This window comes from Urocitellus parryii, chromosome 9, assembly GCF_045843805.1.
Source record: "Urocitellus parryii isolate mUroPar1 chromosome 9, mUroPar1.hap1, whole genome shotgun sequence".
NCBI classification, from domain to species: Eukaryota; Metazoa; Chordata; class Mammalia; order Rodentia; family Sciuridae; genus Urocitellus; species Urocitellus parryii.
This window is the reverse complement of record NC_135539.1, coordinates 139,461,737-139,487,490: the sequence shown is the minus strand read 5'-3', so window position 1 is coordinate 139,487,490 and position 25,754 is coordinate 139,461,737. Positions and strand designations below refer to the sequence as shown.

Sequence of the window (25,754 nt, the reverse complement as noted above, 5' to 3'; positions counted from 1 at the left end):
ACAGGGAGGGTGATGGGGCAGAGAATTACAAATGCTTCTTCAGGGGTCAGGACTGAATTCTTTATCTTCCCACGGCTAGGCAAGATAAAGAAGAGGAGGTGGTGAAGCGGGTGGAAAGGCAGATTGTAAGAAAGTACAGGAATCGTGATTGGCATAAAGGTGCCCATACAAAGAGTTTTATAAATCGAGCATTAGCAAATCTATCAAAAGCTACAAAAGGTTTAAGGATAAAGACTGAGTAACAAAAAAAAAGGGGGGGGGAGAGGAGTTCATTTTATTCTAGGGGGTTTCCAGAAATGCTTCAGTGTTCTTTCAGAATCCCAGAGGTTAGACCCAGGATTCCCTCTACTCCCCAGGAACACACACCTGGAGAGAGGTGCTGTCCTCAGGATCAAGCTCCGAAAGCAGAGTTAGAACAGAAACAACACCTACCGCCTGCTCTCCCTGGATTATTGCAGTGCTTACGGATACCACACCATATGGAGAGAGTGGAGCAGACAGAGCTCCTCTGTGCTGTTCTGTAAACCCCTGGGAGCCCACCAGAAATGGGGACATCACCCTGTGCTGCCGCTCAAGGAAACTGGAACTGCAGCACTCATGCATAAAATCATCTCAAATTTAAAAAATTTAGGAGACATTTAAAAGTTATCTCAAAATCATGGTTGAGAAAATGTTGAATGGAAAAACATTACCAAATTGCTCATTTATATTCCTTCTTCCTAAAATGGAAAAACTAGCTTTCAGAGCAAGACAAAGAGGAAAAAGTCACAAGAGCAAGGAATAAATGGGATTTTTTTGGTTAACATTTTCTTTTCTATTAAAATTTCCCTGAAGGTCACAAGGAAATAGAAGATTCAGGGGCTTCATTGAATAAACTAAGAAAAAATAAAAAAGATTTTCCAATCTCCAATGGGAAACCAAGTATGACAGTTAAAATCTAGGAAATATAAAACAGAACAGGAGGGATACTGGTATGGCGTTCCATTATCTCTATGCTGCCAAACCTACAGAATAGGGAGCGATTCTAAATATAAAACTACACAGATGTGTGTTTATTAATCTAAAAATACAAAGAAGTTAAAGATAAATAGGGATTTTACTCAGAGACTATATCTCACCTTACAGGTGAATTTTAATTTGTAAATATAAAGTAATACTAAAGGACCCTGATCCAAACAATTACTATTTCCTTGCTCAAAAATGTCTTTCCATAGATGTTTGTTTTTTTTTTCTTTTTTTCTTTTGGTACCTGCAGATTGAACCCAGGGGGGTGCTTAACCACTGGGCCAGATCCTCAGCCCTTTTTAAAAAAGTATTTTATTTAGAGACAGGGTGTCTCTAAATTGTTTTAGGGCCTCACTAAGTTGCTGAGACTGGCTTTGAACTTTCAATCCTCTTGCCTCAGCCTCTGAGCTACTGGGATTACAGGCATGCACCACCATACCATGCTAAGATTTCCTTCTGAGAGAGGGAGAATATTTTCCCCCCTCTGGAAATAACTATCTTTTTTAGATGGAATTCCCCAGTTGATAAAAATTTCTTGTTTCAGTTATAGAGAAAATTATTAAGTTTTCTAAGTGGTTTTCAAAGCCTCCGTATGTCTTCCTGAATGATTTCTACCCAGTGAGTTCCTGAAGGAGCCTTTGAAAGCCGTGGAGCTGAGCTTGCAGGAGAGGGGTGAAGCCAGAGTCTGCAGTCAGCAGGCCCCACGGGGGAATAAAGCAAGGATGACTGAGTTTGTACTCCAGCATTTTTATAAAACCCCATATCCAGTTACTTGACTCAAGTGGCATCCATAGGTTTATCTTTGATACTAGAAATAAAATGTATGTTCCGTAGAAAGCATGAGCTTGACTTCTCCTCTGACCACGCTTAGGTTACAGATTTGCCACTTTTCACTTGACCTGAAAGGAAGCAGATTTTAAAATTACATTTGATTAGCTGTGGCAGAAAACAGATGAAGCCAGTTTCTTAAAAATGAGCAAGGAGGAAGTCACTAGGTCCCGGCTGGTATCTCAACTGAATACTCTCTCCTCCTTTGTTTTTCAAATATGCAAAGCAGGGAGTCACATTTCCCATATCACTGGCATTAGCCTCCCCAGTTTGGCGGTTGACTAGTCATTTTGCATACACTGTGAACCTCTCTTGTCTCCGTTTCTTCATGTACAATGAAGACCATTTAGGGGACCCATCAAGACCCAACATTCTATGACATGGAAGTGCTCCTTGGGGAATGTAAACCAGGGGAGAGAGGTGATCCTACTCCAGGGGAGGGTTTGGGCCAGGCCAGGGGCAGTGGTGGAACAGGTAGCAGATGAGGTCTAATCCGCCCACTCCTGGACTGTACTAGTCTCTGTACTGTATTCTCCCCTATTTAATTCCTCTCTCTTTACACCAAAGCCTATTGAACAGCAAGCACTCCACTGCCCAGAAAATAAAGCCCCAACATCTAAGCTTCCCTCAGCCGTTACTTTTTTAAATATTTATTTTTTTTACTTGTAGATGGACACAATACCTTTATTTTATTTATTTATTTTTATGTGGTGCTGAGGATTGAACCCAGGGCCTCACACTTGCCAGGAGAGCCCTCTACCACTGAGCCCCAGCCCAACCCCTTCCTACAGCAGTTTTAATGAAATGATCAAGAGTGAGCGCTGCAGCACTGTCTCCGGTTGTCCTGGAGGGATGACACGGAGCAGCTGGGCATGGGCTCCCCTCTGCTCCCCTCTGGAGCTTTCCTCCTTGCTGGGCTTCCATTCTGGAAGTCCCTTCATATCCCTCCACCCTGGCTTCAAGGGGACAATTCCTCTTGCTCCGTGATGCTTTCTCTCCAGCTTTTGCTTCTCTGAATACATACAGCACTTACTTCACTTTTTTCAGGTGTATGTGTGTCACCTACAAACTAGGGGACATTCCAAAGCCTCTGTCTCCCTTCAGGGTCCCAAGGACAGTGCTACCTGAATGCTAACTAGGTGTTCATTAATGACAGTAAGAAATATTCTGCCACACCACCTAGAGGAGGTGCAGGGTCCTGACCTGTTAAAATCCACAACTTTTGATAAACATAAAAAGATGAAAGAATGAAACCCCATTTCACACCATGAACAAAAGAAAAACCCATACAAGATGACTCACAGAACTAAATGTGAAACTAAAACTAAAAACTCTTAGAAGAAAAAGTAGAATTAAATCTTGGTAACCGTGGATTAGGCAACAGATTTTTTAGATATGACACTGAAACCATCAAAAGAAAAACTAGATAAATTACGCTTCACAAAATTAAGATCTTTCATGCTTTAAAAGATATAGTTAAGAAAATGAAAAGATAATCCTCAGAATTGGAGAAGATATCAGAATCATACTTCTGATAAGGGGTTTGTATCCAAAATATATGAAGAACTCTTATACTAAATAATTAAAAAGCCAACTGCGGTGGCTTATGCCTGCAACCCCAGCTACTTGGGAAGCTCAGGCAAGAGAATTGCAAGTTTGAGGCCAGTCAACAACTTAGCAAGGCCCTGTCTCAGAATAAATAATATAAAGGACTGGGGATGTAGCTTAGTGGTAAAGCACCCCTGGGTTCAATCCTCAGTATCAACAACAAAAAATAAATAATAAAAAGACAGGGGCTGGGGTTGTGGCTCAGCGGTAGAGCACTTGCCTTGCATGTGTGAGGCCCTGGGTTCTATCCTTAGCAACACATAAAAGTAAATAAATAAAATAAGTGTGTAAAACAATTATATGCTAAAAAAAAAAAAGACAAACCAACTTTAAAACGATGAAGAATTAAACATTTCTCCAGAGAAAGTATACAAATGGCCAATAAATACGCAAAAGATAATTAGTAATTAGGAAAACACAAATCAGAACTATGATACCACTCCTCAAGATGGCTAAAATGTACAAAAAGACCAAGATGGAGAAATTGGAATCCTCGTAGACTGCTGGTGGGGATGTAAAATGGAACAGTTTAGCAGCTCCTCAAAAGCTCAGACACAGCTACCACGTGACCCAGCAATTCCACCTCTATTTATATACCAGAGAAAACTGAAAACGTGTGCCCACACAAAAATTCATACATAAAAGCCCACAGCAGCATTATTTTAACAAGAAAAAAGAGTGGAAACTTAAATGTCCATCAACTGATGAATGGATTAAATTTGTATCCATACACAGAATGTTTTCAGTTATAAAAAGGAAAGAAGTACTGACACATGTCCCAACGTGGATGAACCTAAAAAACACACTAAGTGACAGATGTCAGCCACAAAAGGCAACACATAGTTTGTTTCTATTTATGAGATATTCAGAACAGACAAAGCCACAGATATATGGACAGTGGATTAGTGGTTGCCAGGGCTTGGGAGGGAGGGATGGGAAGAGTCTGCCAATGGTACAGGGTTTCTTTTTCGGGTAGTAAAATTTGTACTAATATTAGAGAGTAGTGATAATTATATAGCTTTTTGACTATACTGAAAACCACTGAACTGGACCCTTCAAAAAGTTGACTTTTATGGTAGGAGAATTGTATCTCAACAAAGCTGTTATTGCAAGAATCTCAGGTATGCCTCCACCAAGACCCACACACCACCTTCCCACTCTTGAGCATGGTATTCCCACAGCAGATTTTCCTCCAATACATAATTAAAATGCTAAAAAAAAAAACACCATTTTTTAAAATTTTAAATTCTGTTACCCTCTCTCCCTTACACATTTGGAAATCACTGGCCAAAATCAAAGGCATAGTAATCACATAAAACTTAATGACGGATGATAGTCATATCAATATTATTATTAGGCATTTCCTATACAAAGAATTCAGTTGTTATTAGTAGTTTTTATTCATGATGATACCAGGGATCATCATGATACTGTGCCATGGATCAGTGCTGGTAACAAAGTTAATGACTACTTAATGGGTTGTTAAAATCACAGCATCTCAGAAATAACAACACTGAACCTAATTCCATCCTTCTTGACAGTCAGCATCACCTTTTACCTCAAACTTACGTGGCATAGTCATTTTTACCAGGATGGGAGTCACGATATCTTCCAATAGTTGTTTCTGCTCAAAAAGCTCATCAATGGACGCGTCCGGGTGGGTCTCCAGCCACTCGCTTTTTGCCCGACACGCACCGAGGACAATGTTCTAGGGATAGAGATAGAGACTGGATTTTCCACCTATTTGTTGAAAATCAAACTCTGCAGTGTCTCTAGGCATCTTTTTTCCCCTGAAGTCCCGGGGATGGAACCAGGCTCTTGCTTGAGCTGGGGGCCTCGCTGTGTTCTACCTTGGAGCTACAGCCCCCCCAGAGTCTCCCCAAACTAGCACCATCCGGGCCTGTGGATCTGCGTCTGCGCCGGCTGATGCAGTAGCCATTAAAGGTGTCTAGCGGTTGAGCCTAGAAATGTGACTAGTGTGACTGAGGAAATGGATTTTAAATTTTGTTTAATTTTAAATTATTCAAATTTAAACAGCAACATGTGGCTTGTGGCTGCCGAGCTGAACACTGCAGCTCTCACATCGTGGGATAGGAGTTAATGAAACTCCCCACCAAGAGGCAAGAAGCCCTGTGCTCGCTCCCTAATTCTCTATCTTCTTTAAGCCCTGTGACAAAGAGAAGTGGTTTGCAAAGGCTAGAAAAGGAGCTGATCTCTCCAATGGTTCACTCGGGGAGGAAGTTCAGGACATCCAAGAACAGCTCGGCCTCACCGGAAACATCCCGACGTGCGTTGTAAAAACCACCTCACTGCACAATGCAGCAAACTTTTGGTGTCTGACTTAAGACATTTATCATGCCATACCTCATAAATATGAACAAGGTGACAAAGAATTCAATTAAAAAGTGAAAATAGAGAAAAATGTTCATTGCACTTCGGTTTGTAATAATGCAGGGAACTCAATAAGCATGTGATGTGTCCTGTCCATACTATAAAGTAGCAGCAGATGCAGAAGTGGATTTAGAAAGGTTTCATGAGATATCATTAGGAGCCCAGCATGTCCTCACATCCCTGTAAGCCCAACTAGTAGGGAGACTGAGGCAGGAGGATGGTAAGTTCCAGGCCAGCCTCAGCAACTTAGGGAGACCTTGAGGGCTGGGGATGGGTTTCACTGGTAGAATGCCCCTGGATTCAATCCCCTCTACCTAAAAAAAAAGGGGGGGGCGGATATTATTAAAAGGAGGAAAAGCAAATTATAGGATAATATGACTGGTATGATCCCATGTTTTAAAACATTTTTTATACACAATACCTTCATTTTATTTATTTATTTTTATGTGGTGCTGAGGATCGAACCCAGTGACTCACATGTGCAAGTCAAGCGCTCTGCCACTGAGCCACGACTGCAGCCCTAATGATCCCATTTTTATAAAAAAGATATATATATATATATATATATATATATATATATATATATATATATATCCCTTATGGACCCCTACCTATTATATATGGACATGCATATGTTTTTATAAGTGAAGAAAAAAAATATGATGAAATTAGCACAAAATTATTATGAGATCCACATGGTAAAAGACTGGAAATTGAAGCAAGTGTTTTAGTTGTTTCATTTTTTTCTAGTGATTTCTGAGTACACATTTTATAACTCAGATAACTAAATTTTAAAAAATTGATAAACTGACTTTTCTAATTGCTAACAAAGCACTATTCCTTTGTGCCAAGAAAGTTTTGTCTTGCAGATCTAATAGCTCCAGAAGCTATCCCAATAGAATTTTTCCTTTATGTTGTTTGTTTCACAAGAGATTCTGTAGAGTGTTTTATAAGATTCAAGTGCAATGTGTAACTTATCAAATTCTCAGAATTGCTGATGTCTTCTTAGCAATGGCTAATTCTTTTTCATATAAATTGTGTCAGAGAAAATTAAATAAATTATGTCAGAGCATCCTGCACAGAAATGCATGAGATAATTTGAAACCAAAATGTATTTCTGATACCGTGAGCATATATTTAATACACATCCAAATCAATAAACTAGTTCACGGACAGTACTTAAATATAGCAAGGTGGCAGGCTGGCTCCATAGTTAGCTACCTTCCTATCTATATATCTTTTTTCCCCATTATGGAAAATTTGATACACTAAAAAATATGTAATGTATATATGCATATGCATATATGTTAAAATGTATGATATACATCTAAGTTTTGAAGGAAAATGATGAAATGAACATCATTGGACCGAAAGGCTGCACCAGAACAGAGCCCTACCAGTAAGACAAGCCCAGCTTTGCTTCCTGCCCCCCCACCCCCACCCCAGGAGAGAAACACCATCTTTGCTCATCCTTTTGTTTGCTTAAAAAAAAAAAAAAGTTTTGCCCCCATATGTAGGCATTCCTTTATAAATATCTGTGGTCTGTGGGAGTGGTTTCCACTCAACATAACATTTCTGACCTTCATCCAAGCTGTCAGGGGTGATATTTAGCACATCTCTGTGTCACTGTGTCACTGTTCATTCCATTTAGTTCAGTCTGTCCCTTGTCCCCAGTTTATGAAGGTCGGAAGCAAAGGAGGTTTCTCTCCACCTTCTTTCCCCTTTCCCTTCACCCTCCTCCCTCCCTCCCTCCCAGTCTCTATAGCATTAGTGTGTGAATTAAGATGTGAGGCAAAATTCTCAGAATTTTCAGAACAAGAAACAATCACAATACCGTACCTTGTCTTCCTTAAGAAGCTTCCCTGGTCCCTTTTCTGGGTCAGTAATTGTTAAAGTAACCTTTGTCATGTATTTTTTCAGAGCCAGCCTTGCATCTGAAAGACAGTAAGAGCAGGGTGCAGTGGTACACACCTGTAATCCCAGCTAATTGGGAGGCTGAGAGCCTGGAGAATTTAGTGAGACCCTATCTCAAAATAAAAAGGGCTGGGATGTGGCTTAGTAGTACCTCTGGGTTCAATCACCAGTACCAATATATATATACACACACACACGCACACACATATACATACATATACTTATATATACACACATATGTATATATGCTTAATTGACCAAATTATATATATATAATTATATATATACAACTTTTCATAAAGTATATTACTTATCATAATTTTGTAAAAATTGTGTGTCCAATATTTGTTGTGGTTTTTGGAGCACTCAGTGTGTTCCTAGAATTATGCTAAGTTTTTTGAAAAACAAAAGAAATATAAAACATAAAACTGATTCCAAAGAGAATATATCTATTTAAATTTCTCTTCTGGCAAAAGTAACAACAAAAAAATATTTCTGTCACTTGCTTTACTCCTCTAGATCCACCCCCACAAAAATTCAAAACTAGCTTTTCTCTTAAAAAAAAAAAAAAACTACATTCACTATATGCCCATAGCAATGTTATAACAGCATTTGCAAGACCTGTTTAAATAAAGTTATATTTCTTTGCTGAGATAAATAAAAGAGTCAAATAAATCAAGGATTTATCATATTCTCAGCTGAAACTACTGAACACTGTAAATTAGATTAGTCCCAGATTAATTTAAATGCTGATGGGTCCATCTTCTGTGGCTGCTACATAAAACCACCACATATTGGGTGGCGCGAAGTGACATAGACTCTTCCCCTTACACTTCTAGAGGCAGCAACCGGAGCTTGGTTCCACTGGTCTAAAGCCAACCTGTTGGCTTGTGACCCCTTAATCTGTCTTCAATTACACCACCTGACCCCAACTTCCACTGTCAAATTACTTTCTCTTCTATGTCAATCTCCCTCTGGCTTTCAGTTATAAGGCCACCATGATTAGATTTCAATCCCTCCTGTATAATCCAGGATAATCTGCCCATTTTAAGATTCTTAACTCGAGGACCTACAAAACCCCCTCTTCTGGCAAAAGTAACAACAAAAAAATATTTCCGTCACTTGCTTTACTCCTCTAGATCCATCCTCCATCCTCTGGAGGCTGTAGCCACAAACTCCAGGGATTAGCCCTGGATATCTGTGGTACCCATCATTGAGCCTTCCCTCTTGCTCCCTCAGAAGTCACATCTACCCCACATCCAAAATACATTCCTGCCCGTCCAACATCCTATAAATGATTACAACATCAACTCTATCCCAATCCTTATCTAAATAGCACAACTCAAAACTCTCAAACCCCAGACTCCAAATCATCAAAACAAAGTATGGGTGAGATTCGTATGATCCATCCTAAGGCAGAACTCCTCTCCGTCTGTGGACCTGTCAAACTAGAAAACTAGTTATCTTCTTCCAAACTGTAAGGGGGGATGGGCAGAGAATAAGGCATAGACACTGCCGTTCAGAAATGAGCAGAGAGAGGGAAGAAAGGCGTCACCAATCCCAAGCAATTTTGAAACGCACAGGGAAAATTCCACTTGATTTTAAGGCATGGGGATAATCCTCTGTGATTTAAGACTGCCCTCTGGGCCTGAGGTTCTACCCACTCACTAATCCTTCCTTTTTCACAAAAATTGCATGTGCTTGCTGCTAAATACCTCCGTTAGTCTATTTCTTTAGAATTTTGGGAGAACAGTAACTTTATTACTTTGTCCTCTCTTTGCCCCTTTGTCTTAGCTGGAGTTTCTGGTGGTGTAACATTTTCAAAAACCTGTGAGTCTCCCAGCATGTCTCAGAGATTCAGTCTATGAGATGAGACTCCTCCCCAGATGTTTCATGGAGAATCTCATTTCTACGCCTGACTTCTGCAGAGATGGCTGGGAGGATCCACATTCACACTCCTATTCTTGCCACAGTCTGACTGGGCACAATTCAGGAGCCACTTGTCAAAAGAAACTAACTTTATTTTTAGAACTACAAACGCCAAGCAAAACAGCTCCAAAGGAAAAAACCCTCAGAGCCCAACTGCCACCACCGGCTTCCCACAAGCCTCTCACACACACACAAACCCTCACCACCTCCCACAATCCTCCTGCTCCTGAGGCCGATTGGCTGGGTCGCATGGGCGGAGCCAAAGAAGTCCCCCAATGAGCAGTTCCGTAGTCTGAAGGGCAGGGAAACAGCCCAATGAACATCACTGCAGAGGAGCCAATCAGCTAGATGTTGCTGGGGCCACTGTGAGCCAATCATCAGCTGGCAGTCTGGAAGTTTGCTGGCAGCTGGAAGTTTGCTGGGCCCCTTTGGCTGTGGCTCTCAACATATTCTCAAACAGACTTCTTGACAGTGGCTTTCTTAAGTTCAAAACCTGTGTTAGTCAGCTTTCTGTTACATAATAAGAGAGATGAGATAGTCAACTTATAAAGAGGGAAGGTCTGGCTTGGCTTGAAGTTCCAAAGGTTTCAGGCCACAGTCACCTAGGCAGCAAGGAATGGGTGGAGCAAAGCCATTTACCTTGTGGCCAGGAGCAAACACGCAGAGAAGAAGGGGCTGTGGCCCTGCTACCACCTATGAGGGTACACTGCAGTGAGCAAGCTCTCCCATTAGTCCCCACCCTTAAGTTTCCACCAGTTCCCAGTAGCACCAAGCTGGGAACCAAGCCTTTGAACACAGGCCTTTGGGGGACACTTTCCAAACAACAGCAGTACCTTTTGCAATCTGGATTGGCTGGGAATTTCCCAAACCATCAAGCCCTGTATCCCTTGTGCTTAATAGTTGTTCCCTCAGTTTTTCTCTTTCCTTTCACATTTTAGTACTGCAATAAATGAATAAATACATTTATTTCCTGGTAATTCTGAGATGTCCTCTCTGCCTGGCCACCTACCAAAATTCTAGGCCCCCTCAAATAACACTCTTGTGAAATTTCCTAATTGTCCCAGGTAGAGCTCACTGCTTCCTCAATGCTGCCTGTTATAGTTTTATGTAGCTCTCTTCTTACTCCGTCTCTGAAATCATCTTGGTTTTCCTCTTACTTATAGACCGTTCGCTCCATAAAAGCAAGGACTGAAGGCCACCATTTTGTCACTATGCCCACTTCCTTGCCACCTTAGCTCTATCCACATGCCATGCCATCTCCCTTGCCCCTCACCCACAGCCTGACAGCACCAAGGGAATAGGAGGGACTCATTCCCAGGAGATTTTATTAATATGCTGACATTGTTGTTGAATTTACTAATCAGCAAAATATTAGTAAATTCTTTATCTTTAAGAAAATTGAAGAAGCTCAAACCATTCTAGCCCAAAGCCACAAGAGGTAATTCTAAGAAACCTCAGGGGATTGGTCAGGTGACACCTCTCAGTTCCAGAGCCCTTCTTTATGACATCACCGGGCTTAGCCCTGCATCACCAAGCTTTTCCCTGGTATCACCGTGACTGACCAACGGTGGCACAGTGACCATTGCTGCATCTTGCCCACTGTATTTTGCTGACCAACAAGATTTTCTGAAATGCTTCAACTGAAGCATCCTATTAACCAACACTCAGGGCACATTCTGCTCTGTCTTTGATCAATTTTTTAGCTACAAATTTTTCTCCCAAGTGAGAAAGAATGGCATCTAATGGAGGAGTATCCCTGGTTCTTTTTCTGTTGCTCACCTGCTTCTTCAGGGAGAGTGTCTGCATTTGTGATGGAACAATCTGGACAAAGGTTGGATGGGAGATTTTTCCAGAAGAAGTGCACTATCTGAAAGTTAAGCCTTCTGCCTCTCACTGCTTACCCTACCCCCTGGACAGACTGTGCTGCAGCTTCGCTAACATGGATCTACTTCAGAGTTGTTTGCACCTCACTTATATCATAGCACAAGCTCTCATTGTAATCCTGTCCGTCTTATCTGGGCATTATCTGTGGATAAAATGGAAGAAACACCAAAAAAAGGTGAATTCATGATGTAAATGGTAACAGTCACAGCATCTCAGAGTTTAGAACATAAGATCAGCCATTCCTGTGAAGAAGGGTTATTCCTTTTTGCCACCTGCCCCTCCCGCTCCTCCCCAGCATCCTGCAGAGTGACTTGCTGGTACCAGGTGCTCGACAGTGTGTAATGAATAGAAGGGCCTTAAAATCACCTGGCCCAGCCCTTCTGTTTCAAGTCTCAAAGCAGAGCAGAAACACAGGGTGTCACCGCGGGAGGAAAGTGCAGAAAGGGGCACTGTCTGTCTGGGCTCTGTTCGCTCCTCCCCGGCTGCCCTGTAAAACCAAGGGTCTGGAACAACAGATCTCTTGGATGACAGTGATCTATCTAAAAAGCTAAGTAAGAAAGTTGGCATGTACTTTTAAAATGGACTGTAAACTCATTTCTAATGTTAGGATGGCTTTTTGGGGAACAGAGCTCCTTAACTAATTCACTACTTTGCCAACAGATGACACCACAGTTTGAGACAATCTTAAAGACTCACTGGCCAAGCCCAGACAACAGACACCAACCAGAAAACGCCCTGATCTTCAGGAAAACTTAGACATCTACAAGTGTTACCCTATTTTAAAAATGCCTTTGATTTTATGGTCTTGCATGTTTAGGAAGGAAAACATTCTGCTAAAATTGAAATAATTCCTCCCAGCAGAGTGCTCTAACACAGACAGCACTAGTTACACGTTGGCTGACAGTGATCAAGGTCCTGCTAGTCTGATACCGTGTGTGTATATAAATGAGCATTTCTTCTGCATTTATACTTTTCTTCTAGAGTAAGCTTTCTTTTGCGTAAATAATGGATTGTGTATTTTAATAGAATTTAAGCTTATATGTTCAGAATATGAATTAAATTCAAACTAAGATGCAATCTATGTCATTCGCTTCTCTCCTTTCAGCTGAAAAAGCAAGCCTCCTTAGATAAATCTGGCAAAGCTCTAGAAAGCCCATCCATCTATGACATTGACCAAATACTCTGCAGACTGCTGGCCACCACGTCAATGATGACCAAGTACCTGAAGCAGGTGTCCCACCATTCTTCCTCTAAGAAAGTTAAGCACCGCGAATTAAAGAGGAAGAAAAGTGGAGGAGGAGGAGGAGGAGCCAGAGGACACTAAACACGCACACATGCAAATGTAGCTCAGTCAAATATGGAGATTGCAAAGGAATCTGTTGAGAGGAACTTATCTAAGGTTCTTTAGGAGCCTCAACCATTTTTTTTTTTTTTTGGCCACAATTATTGCTGAAATTTTCCAAAGATGTCTGGATTTCCATTCAACTAAGACGGAATCCATACTCACTAACGTGCTCCCAGAACCTAATGAGAACAGCTGGGCCTGGCACTCAGGGTATGCTCTGGCTGCGGTTGCGGCAGCAGCATTTTCCAAGCGTTGACCACATGACAGGTATTGTGCTCGGTGCTCTGCAACACCTCATTTCACTCTCAAACCCTTGAGAAAACACTGCCATTGCCCCTTTTTTAGAAAGGGAAACTGAGGTATAGAGAACTGAAGTAACTGTCCAAGGTCACAGAGGTTTCGGGTGGAAACACCAGCGGCCATGTAGTTAACCCTTCCATTATTCTACCTGGGCTACAGCCTACCTGTGCCAACCATGACCTGCTGCTCCAGTAAAGCGACCTTCCCCCTGACCCCCACATGCCACCTTCATTCCGAGTCATCTTTGCTCATGCTCCTTCCCTTTTATTGTGCCTTCAAATCCCACCCATCCCCCAAGGCCCAGCTCAACCCCAATAGGTTGACCTCATCCTCTCCGATGGCCCCATGGCACGGACTACCTGCTCTGCCCTCATCATGATCTTCCTGCTGTAGTCACATAACCGTTGGCTGTGTTTATCCAACAAATATCCAGAGGCAGGAACCAGTTGTACCCACAAGAAGACTGGCATATGGAATAGTGGGCATTGAATAAATGCTTGCTAAAAACCTGAATGCAGGGCAAAAATGCATGCTGTGGGTTCTATAAGTACTGGGTTTTTAAGCCAATGTTTGCACACATACGAAGTTATGCGGGCATATTTTCCTAAAACTTCTTTCAGCTCTATCTATATGGCCGTAGCACGTAGCTTTCTGAACTATGTATTGAAGTCTGCAATATGCAAACAAAAAAGTGACAAATTATAAGTATACAGCTCAATAAATTTTCAGAACCTGCATACAAATTAAGAAAAAGACACTACATCCCAGAAATCCTCCATGCCCTCAGGGTAACTACTATTCTGATTACTAACACCATAGATCAACTTTACCCAAACAAATATTTCTTAATTATAAATTTTTTTATCTGGGAAATTGAACATATTACTAAAATATGCTAATTTTTAAACAATTAAGGAATCATCATCTACTTTGCCTGAGTAAGAAAACAGCCTTGAACATGTTGTATGCATAGGCTTATAAAAAATAAGTTGTTAAATCATTATCAGCTGGTAAGTTCACAATTTCCAATACATACAGCTCCTACCAAGTGCAATAGGTTAGGCCAATAGTGAAACAGAAAAGAAGATTTCATGTTATTGCCAAAAATTACTGTGGAGGTACCTACAATAAAACATCTAGATGGAGGGTGAAGATGCTAACTGTCCCCGTCCATCAGATCAATCCGTGTCCACTGTGGAGCTTCCTCACCTGCCAGGTCCAGAAACGCAACACACTCAGTCTGGGAATACCGAGCGGCCACGTCCCGAGCTCTTTCGTCGTTGTAGTTTAAAGCTTCTATGTCAACATCCAGCTCCACTAGTGCTTTCAAAGTTTCCAGACGACCCCAGGCTGCAGCACAGTGTAGCAGTGTGTACCCTGTCAGACAGAATGAAGATGGTCAGGTCAAACAGACTATGGACAAGTCCCCAACATAGGATGGTTTGACACGATGTTTTGACTTTAAGATGGCGGGAAAGCTGTATTGTTCAGTGGAAACCATACTTGGAATTTTGACCTATGATCTTTCCCAAGGCTAGCAATGGGCATCCAATACTCATGTGATGCTGGAAAGCAACAGTGAGCCCCAGCTCCCAGGCAGCCTGCAACCAGGCACTCTCCAGTGTACGGTGTTGATGAGCTGTGAATAGGTCGGATATGTATACGCCTTCTCCTTATATGGTATTTTACAATAAGCCTATTGGTCATGACCCCATCATAAGTCAAAGCACATCTGTATATTTTAGGCTATTCTTTTTTGCTGTAGAATATCATAATCACAATTATTAAACAATTACTATGGGCCAGGTACTAAGTACTTTGCATATGGTGAACTCATTTAATTTCATAAAAATTTGATGGTGTCAGAATTATTGTAATTCTCTTCTTACAGATAAGGAAACTAAAGTCCAGAGAAGTTAAGAGACTTGTCAGAGGGACACAACCCGTAAACGATGGACACAAGGTACTGACACAGGCAGCCTGAGGCCTGAGCTCTGACACAGCGTCTGAAGAAGATAACTTCCCCAGTAATTGTCTATTTGGAAGAACTGAATCTCCTAAGTTAAGGAATTTTCATAGAATTCAAAGTACTCTAGCACTACTGATATCAGCGTCACACAAATTGCCACAACTGTGTGTGCTTTGGTTTAGAAATAAATAATTTGTATTAAAGCTAAAATTATGACTTACTAAATTAGAAAGTGATTTCTTTTTTTTTTTTAAGAAAGAGTGAGAGAGATATTTTTTTTTTTTTTTTAGAGAGAGAATTTTAATATTTATTTTTTGGCGGACACAACATCTTTGTTGGTATGTGGTGCTGAGGATCGAACCCGGGCCGCACGCATGCCAGGCGAGAGCGCTGCCGCTTGAGCCACATCCCCAGCCCTAGAAAGTGATTTCTTAAGTCCTACCGAGGTGACCACCAGGAGGAATGAATTGTAAAGGGGTGCTTCCTTACGACTTTTTCAGACTGTTTGTTTTTGAAAATCAAAGTTCACTGTTTTAACTTACTGTTTTGAGAGCCCCCAGCAGCAGAGCAACTGGCAACCAGGCCCCAGCAGGAAATGACGTGGAACAGAAGGCTGGTGTGCCTTTCACAGGACACTGCTTTCCCTGGTGGACAGCCTAAAGCCGTGACCAGTCCATGACCCAGGGTCCCTCACACCTGAAGCGTGTTTACACTGGCATTTGTCCTGTGGCTCTTGTGTGAGCTTCAGCCTCTGCCTGCCTGACCATCACTCTGGCACTAGGACCCTGACCTTGCGTCCTCCTCAGAGGCCCCAGGAAAACCCCTCCAGGGAAGCCCAGGTTCCCCAGATGGAAGGAGCAAGATCGACACACCACCGCGTCGGGGCGCATGTTCAGGACTCTGACTCTCAGGCTCTGGCAAGAAGGGTGTAATGAGTCAGAGGACAGCCCTCTGTGCCCAGGTCACGCAAGGCAGGAATAAAGAGGCAGAGAGAGTATATAGGGACACGGGACGAAACTTCACATTTGTGGGCAAATGCTGGGCGGTTCACTTAAAAGACACAGTGAGAGCGGGGAGCCCACTGTGCTAGACAGGAGAGACGCACCTCAGTTCTTACTCCGGCCTCCAGCTCGAGCCATTTGGATGTGGAGCTGGTGTGGAAAGTGAATGAACCCTGCTTCTGGTGCCGGAAAGTTAAACGTAGGTTCACAGTGAAGGCTGAGGCAACATGAAAGCACAACAATCCGTTACACTGACCTAGACAAGGACACACAACTCCCTTGACTATATACCGTACACCACAAGAAGAAGTAAGCCGCAGGAGGAACCAGGTGTTGACTCTATTGAGTGCCAGTCACTCTTCTTTCACTTAATCCATAACACTGTGAGGTAGGTAGCGTCAGCCCATCAGAGGGCCCAGTACAAAGCCAAAGTCAAAGAGTCCACACCTTCCCCAGGGCCACACTGACCAAAGCAAGATCAAAACCCCAGGCTATTGTCAGGTGGAAGGGTTACAAGGGGCGGGAAACAGCACCCAAATATTCGCCTCCAGTTTTGGAAGTTTCTTGACTCCTGGTTTGCCGCATTCCCATACTCATGGGACTATTTAGACCAAGTGATGACCAAGTGATGAACTGTCACAACCAGAAAGGATCACAGTTTATAAGAAATCCAAAGGAAATCCAAAGGAGATGAAATGAACTACACGGATATCAGCCAAAATAGGAATCACCTCCATTTTTGGCACAACATTTTTTTTTAATATCAAGTGAGAAAGAATTTTATGTCTTTATTCCTGTCTTAGTCTGTCACACAATGCCACACACGGGTCATGTATAATGAACAGAAGGTGTTTCCTCCCAGTGGGTCTGAGAAGCTCACTATCAGGGCCTAGCATTCAGATGCAGGCTTTCTTGCTGGTCCCTCACAGTGTAGGAGGCAGAAGAGCAAGAAGAGCGACTCCACTCCCGCGCACCTTGGTACAGTGTCACTGATCCACTCACGAGGGCTCCTTGTGAGCCAAACACCTCCCCAAAGGACCCGCCTCCCAACACTGTTGATCATTAAGTTTTCAACAAATAAATTGGAGGAACACATCTCTCCACAGCACCTTCTAAAAGGGGCAGGTGCAAGAACTACCCAGATATCACCATTATTACTGCCTCCTGCCTAAAGTTGGGAGTCTTCCATCAGCTGAATGGTTCGGGCCCCAGGACTGCTGGGGGAGGAAGACCTTACGTACAGGCCAGACACTGCTAACACGGCTGAGGCCGTTCCAAATGGGGAAATATTCTCCCCACATTGAGTCCCTCTGGGCTGAAGTAATAGCCCAGTGCTGACATCTAATCAGAATGCTCTTAAGTTCACCTGCGATCCGATAAGGGTGGGATGGAGGTATTTTCTATTTTTTAACATAGTTTTTAAAAAATCAAATGCTGGGCGTGGTGGTGCACGCCTATAATCCCAGTGGCTCAGGAGGCTGAGACAAGAGGATCAAAGCCAGCCTCAGCAAAAGTGAGGCGCTAAGCAACTCAGTGAGACTCATATCTAAATAAAATACAAAATGGGACTGGGGGTATGGCTCTGTGGTCAAGTGCCCCTGAGTTCAATCCCTGGTACCAAAAAAAAAAAAGAAATCAAGCAAGATTTCTAAACAGAGACTTTTACCAGGTGGTAGGCAGGTTGTGAGAGACTTGAATTAAATAGGTGAAGTGGCAAATGATCTTACAAGGATTTGCAACTTTTACATGTTTTATCCCTTCTTGGAATGGTCTGTTTTCTAGAAAGAAACACACAGATCCTCACAGGGCACTAACCTCATCACTTTCCCAAGAGACAGAGAACATCTAATTGAGATTATTTAAGAAAACATCCAGATAAGAAAGCGGTTTTCCTGAAGTTCTCCGGTAACATCAGCGATGAGCGCTGCATTCCAGGAGGGGGATGCTGGGAACCCCCACAGGAAGCAAGGGGCCATGCTGGACCTGGGAAGCATGCGGACCGAGTCTGGGAGGAGGAAAACCTCTTTGTGGAAGATTCCTGGAAAGCAGAGTCAGTTGAGAGGCAGCTCACGGTAAGCAAAAGACCAGAGAGGAGCAGGGAACTTCTCCCCTGTGCAGAGATTGCTCTCCTTTAAACTCATTCTGATCCTGTGGCCTGGACATCGGGTACCAGTGTTCTCAGCTGCAAAGGAGGAAAGGGAATCCCAGAGCGGATGAGCACTTTCGTATATAAATTCATGAGCTCCCAAGGAGGAGATCAAATCCAGAACAATCAGGAGCTAGGAGCGGGCCGTGCAGCAGACGATTCACCTGTTCAGTTCCCATCTCACAGCCTGCCTACCTCCAGCAGGACAGACTGTGTGAATTCCCCCAACCACACTGCTGCTCACTGCCAGGACCTCACAATGCTGTTCTTCTGTCTGGAACAGTAATTGCAGTAGTAGAATAAAGTGAATGTTCATTTTATGTTTGCATAGTATTAACGCCAATATTTTACAAAACTGGGCTTGGAATGCTCTTCTAATTAGCATAACTAATACAGTCATTCTGTTAGCATTATAAATCATCAGATAAAATTAATAATAAAATGAAGTTTAATGAAACAAACACACTGTAAAGTGAATAAAATGTTTAACCATGGCAATTATAAATGAAACATTGGTGGATCTTTTTTTCAAGTATGTCAGTAGTATCACCAGGATATTTTTATACAAAATTTTTCAGCCACCGAAATTTTTATGCCTCAATAAGTAAAATGAGAAGGTTGTTAATACTAAGACCAAACACTTTCCTTCAAATTATCTTAAAGTTATCTCATCACCAACTTGAAAACAGAAATGTGTCTCTTTGAACAGCTTTCTGCATTTCAGTTAGTGCTAAAACCTTCTTATTTTTGAGAGTAAGCTCTCTCCCACCAAAAATTACAGGTTTATATTCATCATTTTTACTTTCTTCACATACAAAAGAAAATTCCATAACATCTTCTCAACCAATTTCAAAACTGTAGGATTCACATTAAATTTTTTATAACCAATTTTGCAGCATCACAACATGGACCATCTAATTTTGTAGACCTCAGCTTGCTTTCTGTAAACGTTGAGTAATTAAATCACTGATACTGTTCTCAACCCATAAATGATTGAAATCTCATTTTTAAAATGCCATTGCCAGGCTGGGGCTGGGGCTCAGTAGTAGAGTGCTCACCTAGCATGTGTGAGGCACTGGGTTCGAGCCGAGCTCAGCACAACATAAAAACAAAGGTATTGTGTCCACCTAAAACTAAAAAAAAAAAAAAAATTAAATAAATAAAATGCCATTGTCACAGCAAAAAATGATAACTGTGAATACAGTCTTGAGTTTCCCCAAGGGTTCGTGTGGTGGAAGCGTGGTCCCGTGTGTTGATCTGAGAGGTGGTAGGGCCTTTAAGAGGAAGAACCTAGTGGGTGCTGGTCGGGCCACTGCCAGTGCTGTTGTTGGAAGGGACTCAGAGACCTCCACAAGACTCTGAGATGGGAACTGAACAGGTGAATCGTCTGCTGCACGGCCCGCTCTTAGCTCCTGATTGTTCTCATGAGAGGGTTGTACAAAAAGATCAGGTCAGGCCCCTACTCTGCCTTCCAGGCTCACCTTGTGGTCTCTCCCTCTCATACATGCTCCCACCATGATGCCATCCAGCATGATGTCTGCCTAAAGTTGGAAGTCTTCCATGAGCTGAATGGTTCGGGCCATGCTGAGCCAATGCTGGCACCACGTCATTGAGCCTCCAAAACTAAAAAAGCTAAATAAACTCTTCTCTTTATAAATTACCCAGCCTCTGGTATTTTGCTACAGCAATGGAAAATGGACTAATACACAATGTGAGTTAATACAAATGTCAATTAACTAGACTTAACCATTGCTCCGTGTATACATACTTCAACACTCATGTTGTACATGATAAATATATATATTATCTGACAATTGAAATAAATCAATCAATAAATTTGAAAAACAACAAATAATACTATCATATCTGTTTTCTTAAAGACCACTATTTTGGTTTCTTAAAATGGTAGGCGAGGGGCTGGGGTTATGGCTCAGCGGCAGAGTGCTCCCCTAGCATGTGTGAGGCCCTGGGTTCAATCCTCAGCACCACATGAAAATAAATAAAAAATAAAATAAAGGTATTCTTTCCAACTACAACTAAAAAAAGTAAATATTTTAAAAAATGGTAGGTGAGCATTCCAGAAGAGCAGAAATACTGGAACGCTAGTACCTGATCATGCGATCGCTGCTGCTTGCCCTGCCCCATCCCTCCCCTCTCCTTCACTGTTAGGTAAACTCTTAGACCTTCTTCAAGATTCAACATAAACATTTCCCCTCTGTGAAACCTTCCCTGAACGTTCCCAGCGCTCCCAGGTAAAGCTGGCTAATCTGGGCCCTGAGATACCGCTGGCCCTTACCCTATCATATGTCGTCATTTGTTTACATTTCTGTTTCTTGCCCAACCACAAACTCACCAAATGGCAACGGGTTCAGATTACACCTGTTTAAGTACAGTCGGCTCAGTCACAAAACAAGCCACTTCCAAATAGGCTGAAAGCCGGCAATGCACAGAGCTGAGACCAAAAACAGTTTCATACTCCTCTCTCTGGATCAAAACATCCAACTCTCCAAAATTAATATCTAAAGGAAAGGATATCCTGAATGCAAACATGATTCATCGCTAATCTTAAAAACGATTTTCCTTCTTTCATTTCTGAGTATCATCCACAAATAAACGGCATATATCTTCTCACTTTACAGAGACCCATACACTGCAGTCTTCACCCCAAAGTCTTTTAATTCTGGCGGGTGGTTTCTTATGCCCCAACAGAGCTCTAGCATTCTAGATTCTGGTTGAGTGTATTCCACAGCTATCCCTGAATAACCACAGTCTTTCCTTAATTCACAGAAACTATAATAGTACAAATGTTCTCAATTTTAATTTCTTTCCCTTGAAATATTTTTCTTAGAATCTTCAGAACTTGCTGAGTAGCACTTCAAAGTGACATAAAAATTAAACAAATAATGAACGTTATGTTCATAAATAGAAAAAAAATGGAGAGTGATATTAGCAGGATGGCTGAACAGAATAGCCTACCACTCATCCACTGCCACAAAAAAAGACCACAAAAAAGATAAATATGTATATTCTGGCCAGAGGGACTGAGGAAGTTCACGAGAGAATAGCTAGGAAGTGGCAGGATCCCCGTGGAATGCAAAACCTAAGGGAACACCATAGAGAGGAGAGCAAGACACCCCCGTCTCTCCTCTCCTGTCTGAATTCTGTATTGACTTGGCCAAGATGGACTTCAAGCTAGAGACCCCCAACAGTCCCTGTTGCTGTGGCAGATGATCACATAGGAGACTCATCAGCCCCCACAGGTCCCAAATACAGTTTGGAGAACTTCCCAGAGTTCACATGGATGTATTGCCACAAAGGGAGCCCACATTGTAAATGCCCCCGACACCCTGCATGAGCTAAGCTGCTGGTTGGCACCATCCTGAAACTCAACCTACTTCTAGAGGACACCCTGTCCTAGAGGTTAGTGTCCACAGTGTATCTCCATTCCCAAGACTTGGCTGTCATTCTCCCGTGTACATAGCCACAGCACCATGACCCAGCCAGAGCACAGGCCTGGGAGAAAGACCAAGACCCGGGTTTTCAAACCCATATTATACCCCAACCCCAGAGAATTGACAGATTTTCACAAAGGTGAAACTAACATGGCTGGTGGCCCATGTGCACCCACACCCAATGCAACAGCCAGCCAAAAGTCAGCCCTGTCACACCAAGGAGCCCGTCAACACAGCCAGCCAAGGTGCAGCACCTGTGCATACAAGAATAGTCCATCAGTCAGCCAAACAGGTTAACCAAACTGCAGTGGCCCTGCATCTCCAAACCCAGCCTGGCAGCAAGGTGGACAGCAGCACACCCACCATAAAGCCAACAGCCCATGGCACTTGCAAACACCCACAAATGGCCCAGCAGCCAGCCCCGTACCAAATCTCCCCCCACAAAATACAGTGTCATACCACCCTGGTTACAAACACTCACAGCACAGGCCACTGATGCTACCGCAGACATCACTACCAGGACTGCAGCTGAACAAATCCATGCTATGAGTCCATCCACAATCAAAGCTGATACACCCTACCCTCTGTTCACAAGAAAAGGCCTCTCTCTATGGGGGAAAAGACAAAATCATCCATTCAACTGGAAAAAGAAACTATTGCACTAGATGTGTAGATACCATTGTGAGAGACAGAAGAAACAGAAAAGCAAGGAAAGTACCACCGACAAGGACTTACTAATTCTCCAGCAACAGACTCCAAAGAAAAGGAAATTTATAAAGTGCCCAAGAGGGAATTCAAAATAATAATCTTAAGGAAGTTCAGAAAATATAAGATCATACAGACAAAAAATTCAATAAAATCAGAAAGAAACTCATGATCTGAATTAAAAGTTCAACAAAAAGATAAATATAAAAAAGAACCAAGCAGACATTTTGCATCTGGGATAGTCAATGAATGAAATGAAAAAATATATATATATACACAACTGAAAGCAAAAAAAAAAAACAGATCAGATGAAGCAGAAATAATTTCTGAACTTGAAGTCAAGTATTTTGATGAAAAATATAGAAGAAGGAATAAAGAACGAAAAAGAGTGAGGAAAGCTCACAGGATCTATGAGATACCAGTAAAGGAACCAATCACATGATGGTGGCTCCTAAGGCAGGAGAGACAAAGAAAGGCATAAAAAGTACACGTAACGGAATGGTAGCTGAAAAAGAAAGAAGGAGTAGTTTAACACTTCCCAAGACAGATGGAAACGGACATCCAGATTCATGAAGCAAAGAAACCCCCATTAAACTCAACCCCAAAAGGCCCTCTTCAGGGCACATGATAATTAAGCTGTTAAAAGCTAAAGTCAGAAAGAGAAAACAGTCACTTACAAGGGAATTCCCGTTAGACTAACGATATGTTCAGAGCCCTGAAAGAAGAAAAGCTGCCAGCCAAGAATTCTATACCCAGCAAAGCTATCCTTCAGAAATGAAAAAGAAGATCTTTATCAGAAGAGCAGAAATTGAAAGAATTCATCACCACTAAACTGGCCTTATAAGAAATTCTTAAGGAATGCTCCATCCCATCATGAAAACAAGTAAAAATATAAAGCTCACTGACAGGGAAAACATCCAAATGACAAGAGAGAGGACTCAAACCTATCACTACACAAAACCACAAAGGTTTAAATAAGCCACGCATGGTAACAGACACCTGTCATCCCGCAGCTCAGGAGGCTGGGCCAAGAGAATGCAAGTTAAAAGCCAGCCTCAGTAATTATCGAGGCCCTAAGCAACTTAGCAAGACCCTGTCTCAAAATAAAATGTTAAAAAGGGCTGGGGATCTGGCTCAGTGATTAAGACCCCTGGGTTCAATCCCTGGTACAAAAAAAAAATTAGTAAATTTGGAATTTGGTGGTGACATAAGGGCAAAAGAGACAGATTTGGATTGCTTACTCAATTTCTTTAATAACCATTGATCTAGTCAATAATTCTATTTTTTTCCTTGAATCAATTTTGATAATTTATGTTTTTGGAAATATATCCATTTCATCCAAGTTTTCAAGTGCATTGTCACAAAGTTGGTTATAATAGTTTCTAATTATTTTTTTAATCTTAGGCTTTTATCTGTTCATATTCCATGTTTTCAATTCCAAATACAAATTGTGTTCTCTCTATCTTGCTTGATCGATATTATCACCAAGCCAGATTTTGGCTCCTTATTTCCAGTGTCATTATTCCCCCTACTGCTTTGTTCCTTTCATTTCCTTTGGTTACTCTCTTGGTCTTTGTGTCCTCATCACCGTGCTGGGGACTGGGCCCAGGGGCTCTGTATGCCAGGCCAGGGATCCACCACTGAGCCCCTCCCTGGCCCTCAGGGTTGTTTTTTTTTTCTCCCTTCTAACTTCTTGAGTTAAATGCTTTTCTTATTGATCTTAACTGTTTCCTACAGTTTAATATATGCATTCAACTAGAATTTTAATACATGGTGATCCTATTGTCACTTAAAGATTTTTTAATTTCCATGATATCTTCCGTGTCCAACAGGTTATTTGAAGTGTTTGTTTCCAAAATTATGGTTATCTTTTGTTACATTTTCTAAGTTTATTTTGTGATGGCCAGAGACCACAGACTGCATGCTATAGATTTTGTGATACTGCTGAGATGTCCCTTATGACTCAACATATGATCAGTTTTTTTTCAATGTTCCATGTGAGTGGGGAGAGAATATATAATCCTTATTCACTGGAGATGATTGTTTTTTTTCATTTTCCACCAAGATCATGTATCATATTTGTTATCAGAAAAAAAATACTGAATTAAAAGAGATAATCCAATAATGACTGCTAAAAGTTAATAAATTTTCAAAGAGAAAACAGTAATACTATTGGGCATTTACAATATATCATTTCACTATGTGCCACGCACAGTGATATTTTTGTATTTATTAGCTAAGTTAAATCCTCAGAACACCCTATAAGAAAAATATAACTATCATCCTCATTTCTGAGATGAAGAAATAGAAATGAAAAAGCTTAGGTAATTTGCTAAGCCACAGAGATAATAAATAGTGAAGTCTGTGTTCTTAAAATACTATGCAACACAATATCAACACCGATATATTTACAGGTATACACCATACACTTGTTCACATATGTGCATGCATATATGTAAAGTATACATCAGGCCCATCTCATCGACCAGAGAGAAAAGACAAAATACCTCCAGTGGTTTTCTCGTTCAGATTCACACCATACTTTGCCAAGGCTCTGATGACGTCATTTTGCCCAGCCATGCAAGCTGCGTACAACAGATTTCTCCCAACGGTGTCTTCTTCCAAGAGGAGCTCCATGGCATGGTCGTGATGAGGATCTTCGGGGTCCTCGAAAATCCTACGCAAGCCTTCTATGTCCCCTGTGAGAAGAGGCCGCAGGAGAGGGTTCTCGCGGCTCGCTGCCTTTGATTGTTGGGATTCTTCATCTTCTTCTGGCTGTGAGAAGACAGATTTTTCTGAACTCTCTGACTCTAAGTGTCCTTCTGGCTCCATTAACTCCAAAAATACCTAAACAAAAAAAAAAATGATAATGATAAGGAATAAGAGATTCCAAACCCATCAGTATTTATTTATTCACTTATTTAATCAATTAGAAAATGGGGTAAAAATACTTAATCACTTGAAAATAATCATAAAATTGGATATTTTGGCTATCCAACCAATAAAGCTTATTGTGCATCTATAATGAGTAAGTTCATTAAGTGTATACTAAAATGCTAATGTGTGATATAGCAGAGGTCAACGATCAAAGTGAGCTGAGTTCCTCGGGAAAAGATTGGCAGAGAAGGCTGAAGAGGCCTACTGGCCTAAACAAGGGCCTCTCTTGGGGAGAAGTGAGATATGTAACTGATGATTAGAACCAACTTATCAATAGGAGAAGACCATATTTGATTGGCTCCTGTGTTCTGACCCTCCAGAGCGCCCTGGTTCCTGCTCA

The 25,754-nt window shown here is 41.7% G+C and overlaps 2 protein-coding genes across 2 annotated transcripts; one reads left to right on the top strand and one right to left on the bottom strand.

Annotated features, from left to right (window-relative positions):
- Positions 1 to 1,872: 1,872 nt before the first annotated feature.
- Positions 1,873 to 25,318, bottom strand: Ankrd45 (ankyrin repeat domain 45). Its single transcript, XM_077803032.1, has 5 exons — positions 24,985 to 25,318; positions 14,414 to 14,581; positions 7,672 to 7,766; positions 5,011 to 5,149; positions 1,873 to 1,904 (listed from the first exon to the last, which is right to left on the bottom strand). Exons 1-5 carry the CDS (start codon positions 25,307 to 25,309, stop codon positions 1,873 to 1,875), a joined length of 759 nt encoding a protein of 252 aa, XP_077659158.1. The 5' UTR covers positions 25,310 to 25,318.
- Tex50 (testis expressed 50) lies at positions 11,408 to 12,905 on the top strand. Its single transcript, XM_026388436.2, is given in 3 exon segments — positions 11,408 to 11,734; positions 12,665 to 12,859; positions 12,861 to 12,905. Coding segments are annotated over 3 exon segments (567 nt in total).
- Positions 25,319 to 25,754: the final 436 nt, after the last annotated feature.

Excerpts from the sequence above, each read along its gene's own strand:
- Ankrd45 (XM_077803032.1), bottom strand. The coding sequence starts at position 25,309 with ATGGAGCCAGAAGGACACTTAGAGTCAGAGAGTTCAGAAAAATCTGTC. Across the intron at positions 7,767-14,413 it reads TGCGTTTCTGGACCTGGCAG|ATGCAAGGCTGGCTCTGAAA; the intron begins GTGAGGAAGCTC and ends ACTGTCTTTCAG. Across the intron at positions 1,905-5,010 it reads GGTAAAAATGACTATGCCAC|GTCAAGTGAAAAGTGGCAAA; the intron begins GTAAGTTTGAGG and ends GCTTCCTTTCAG.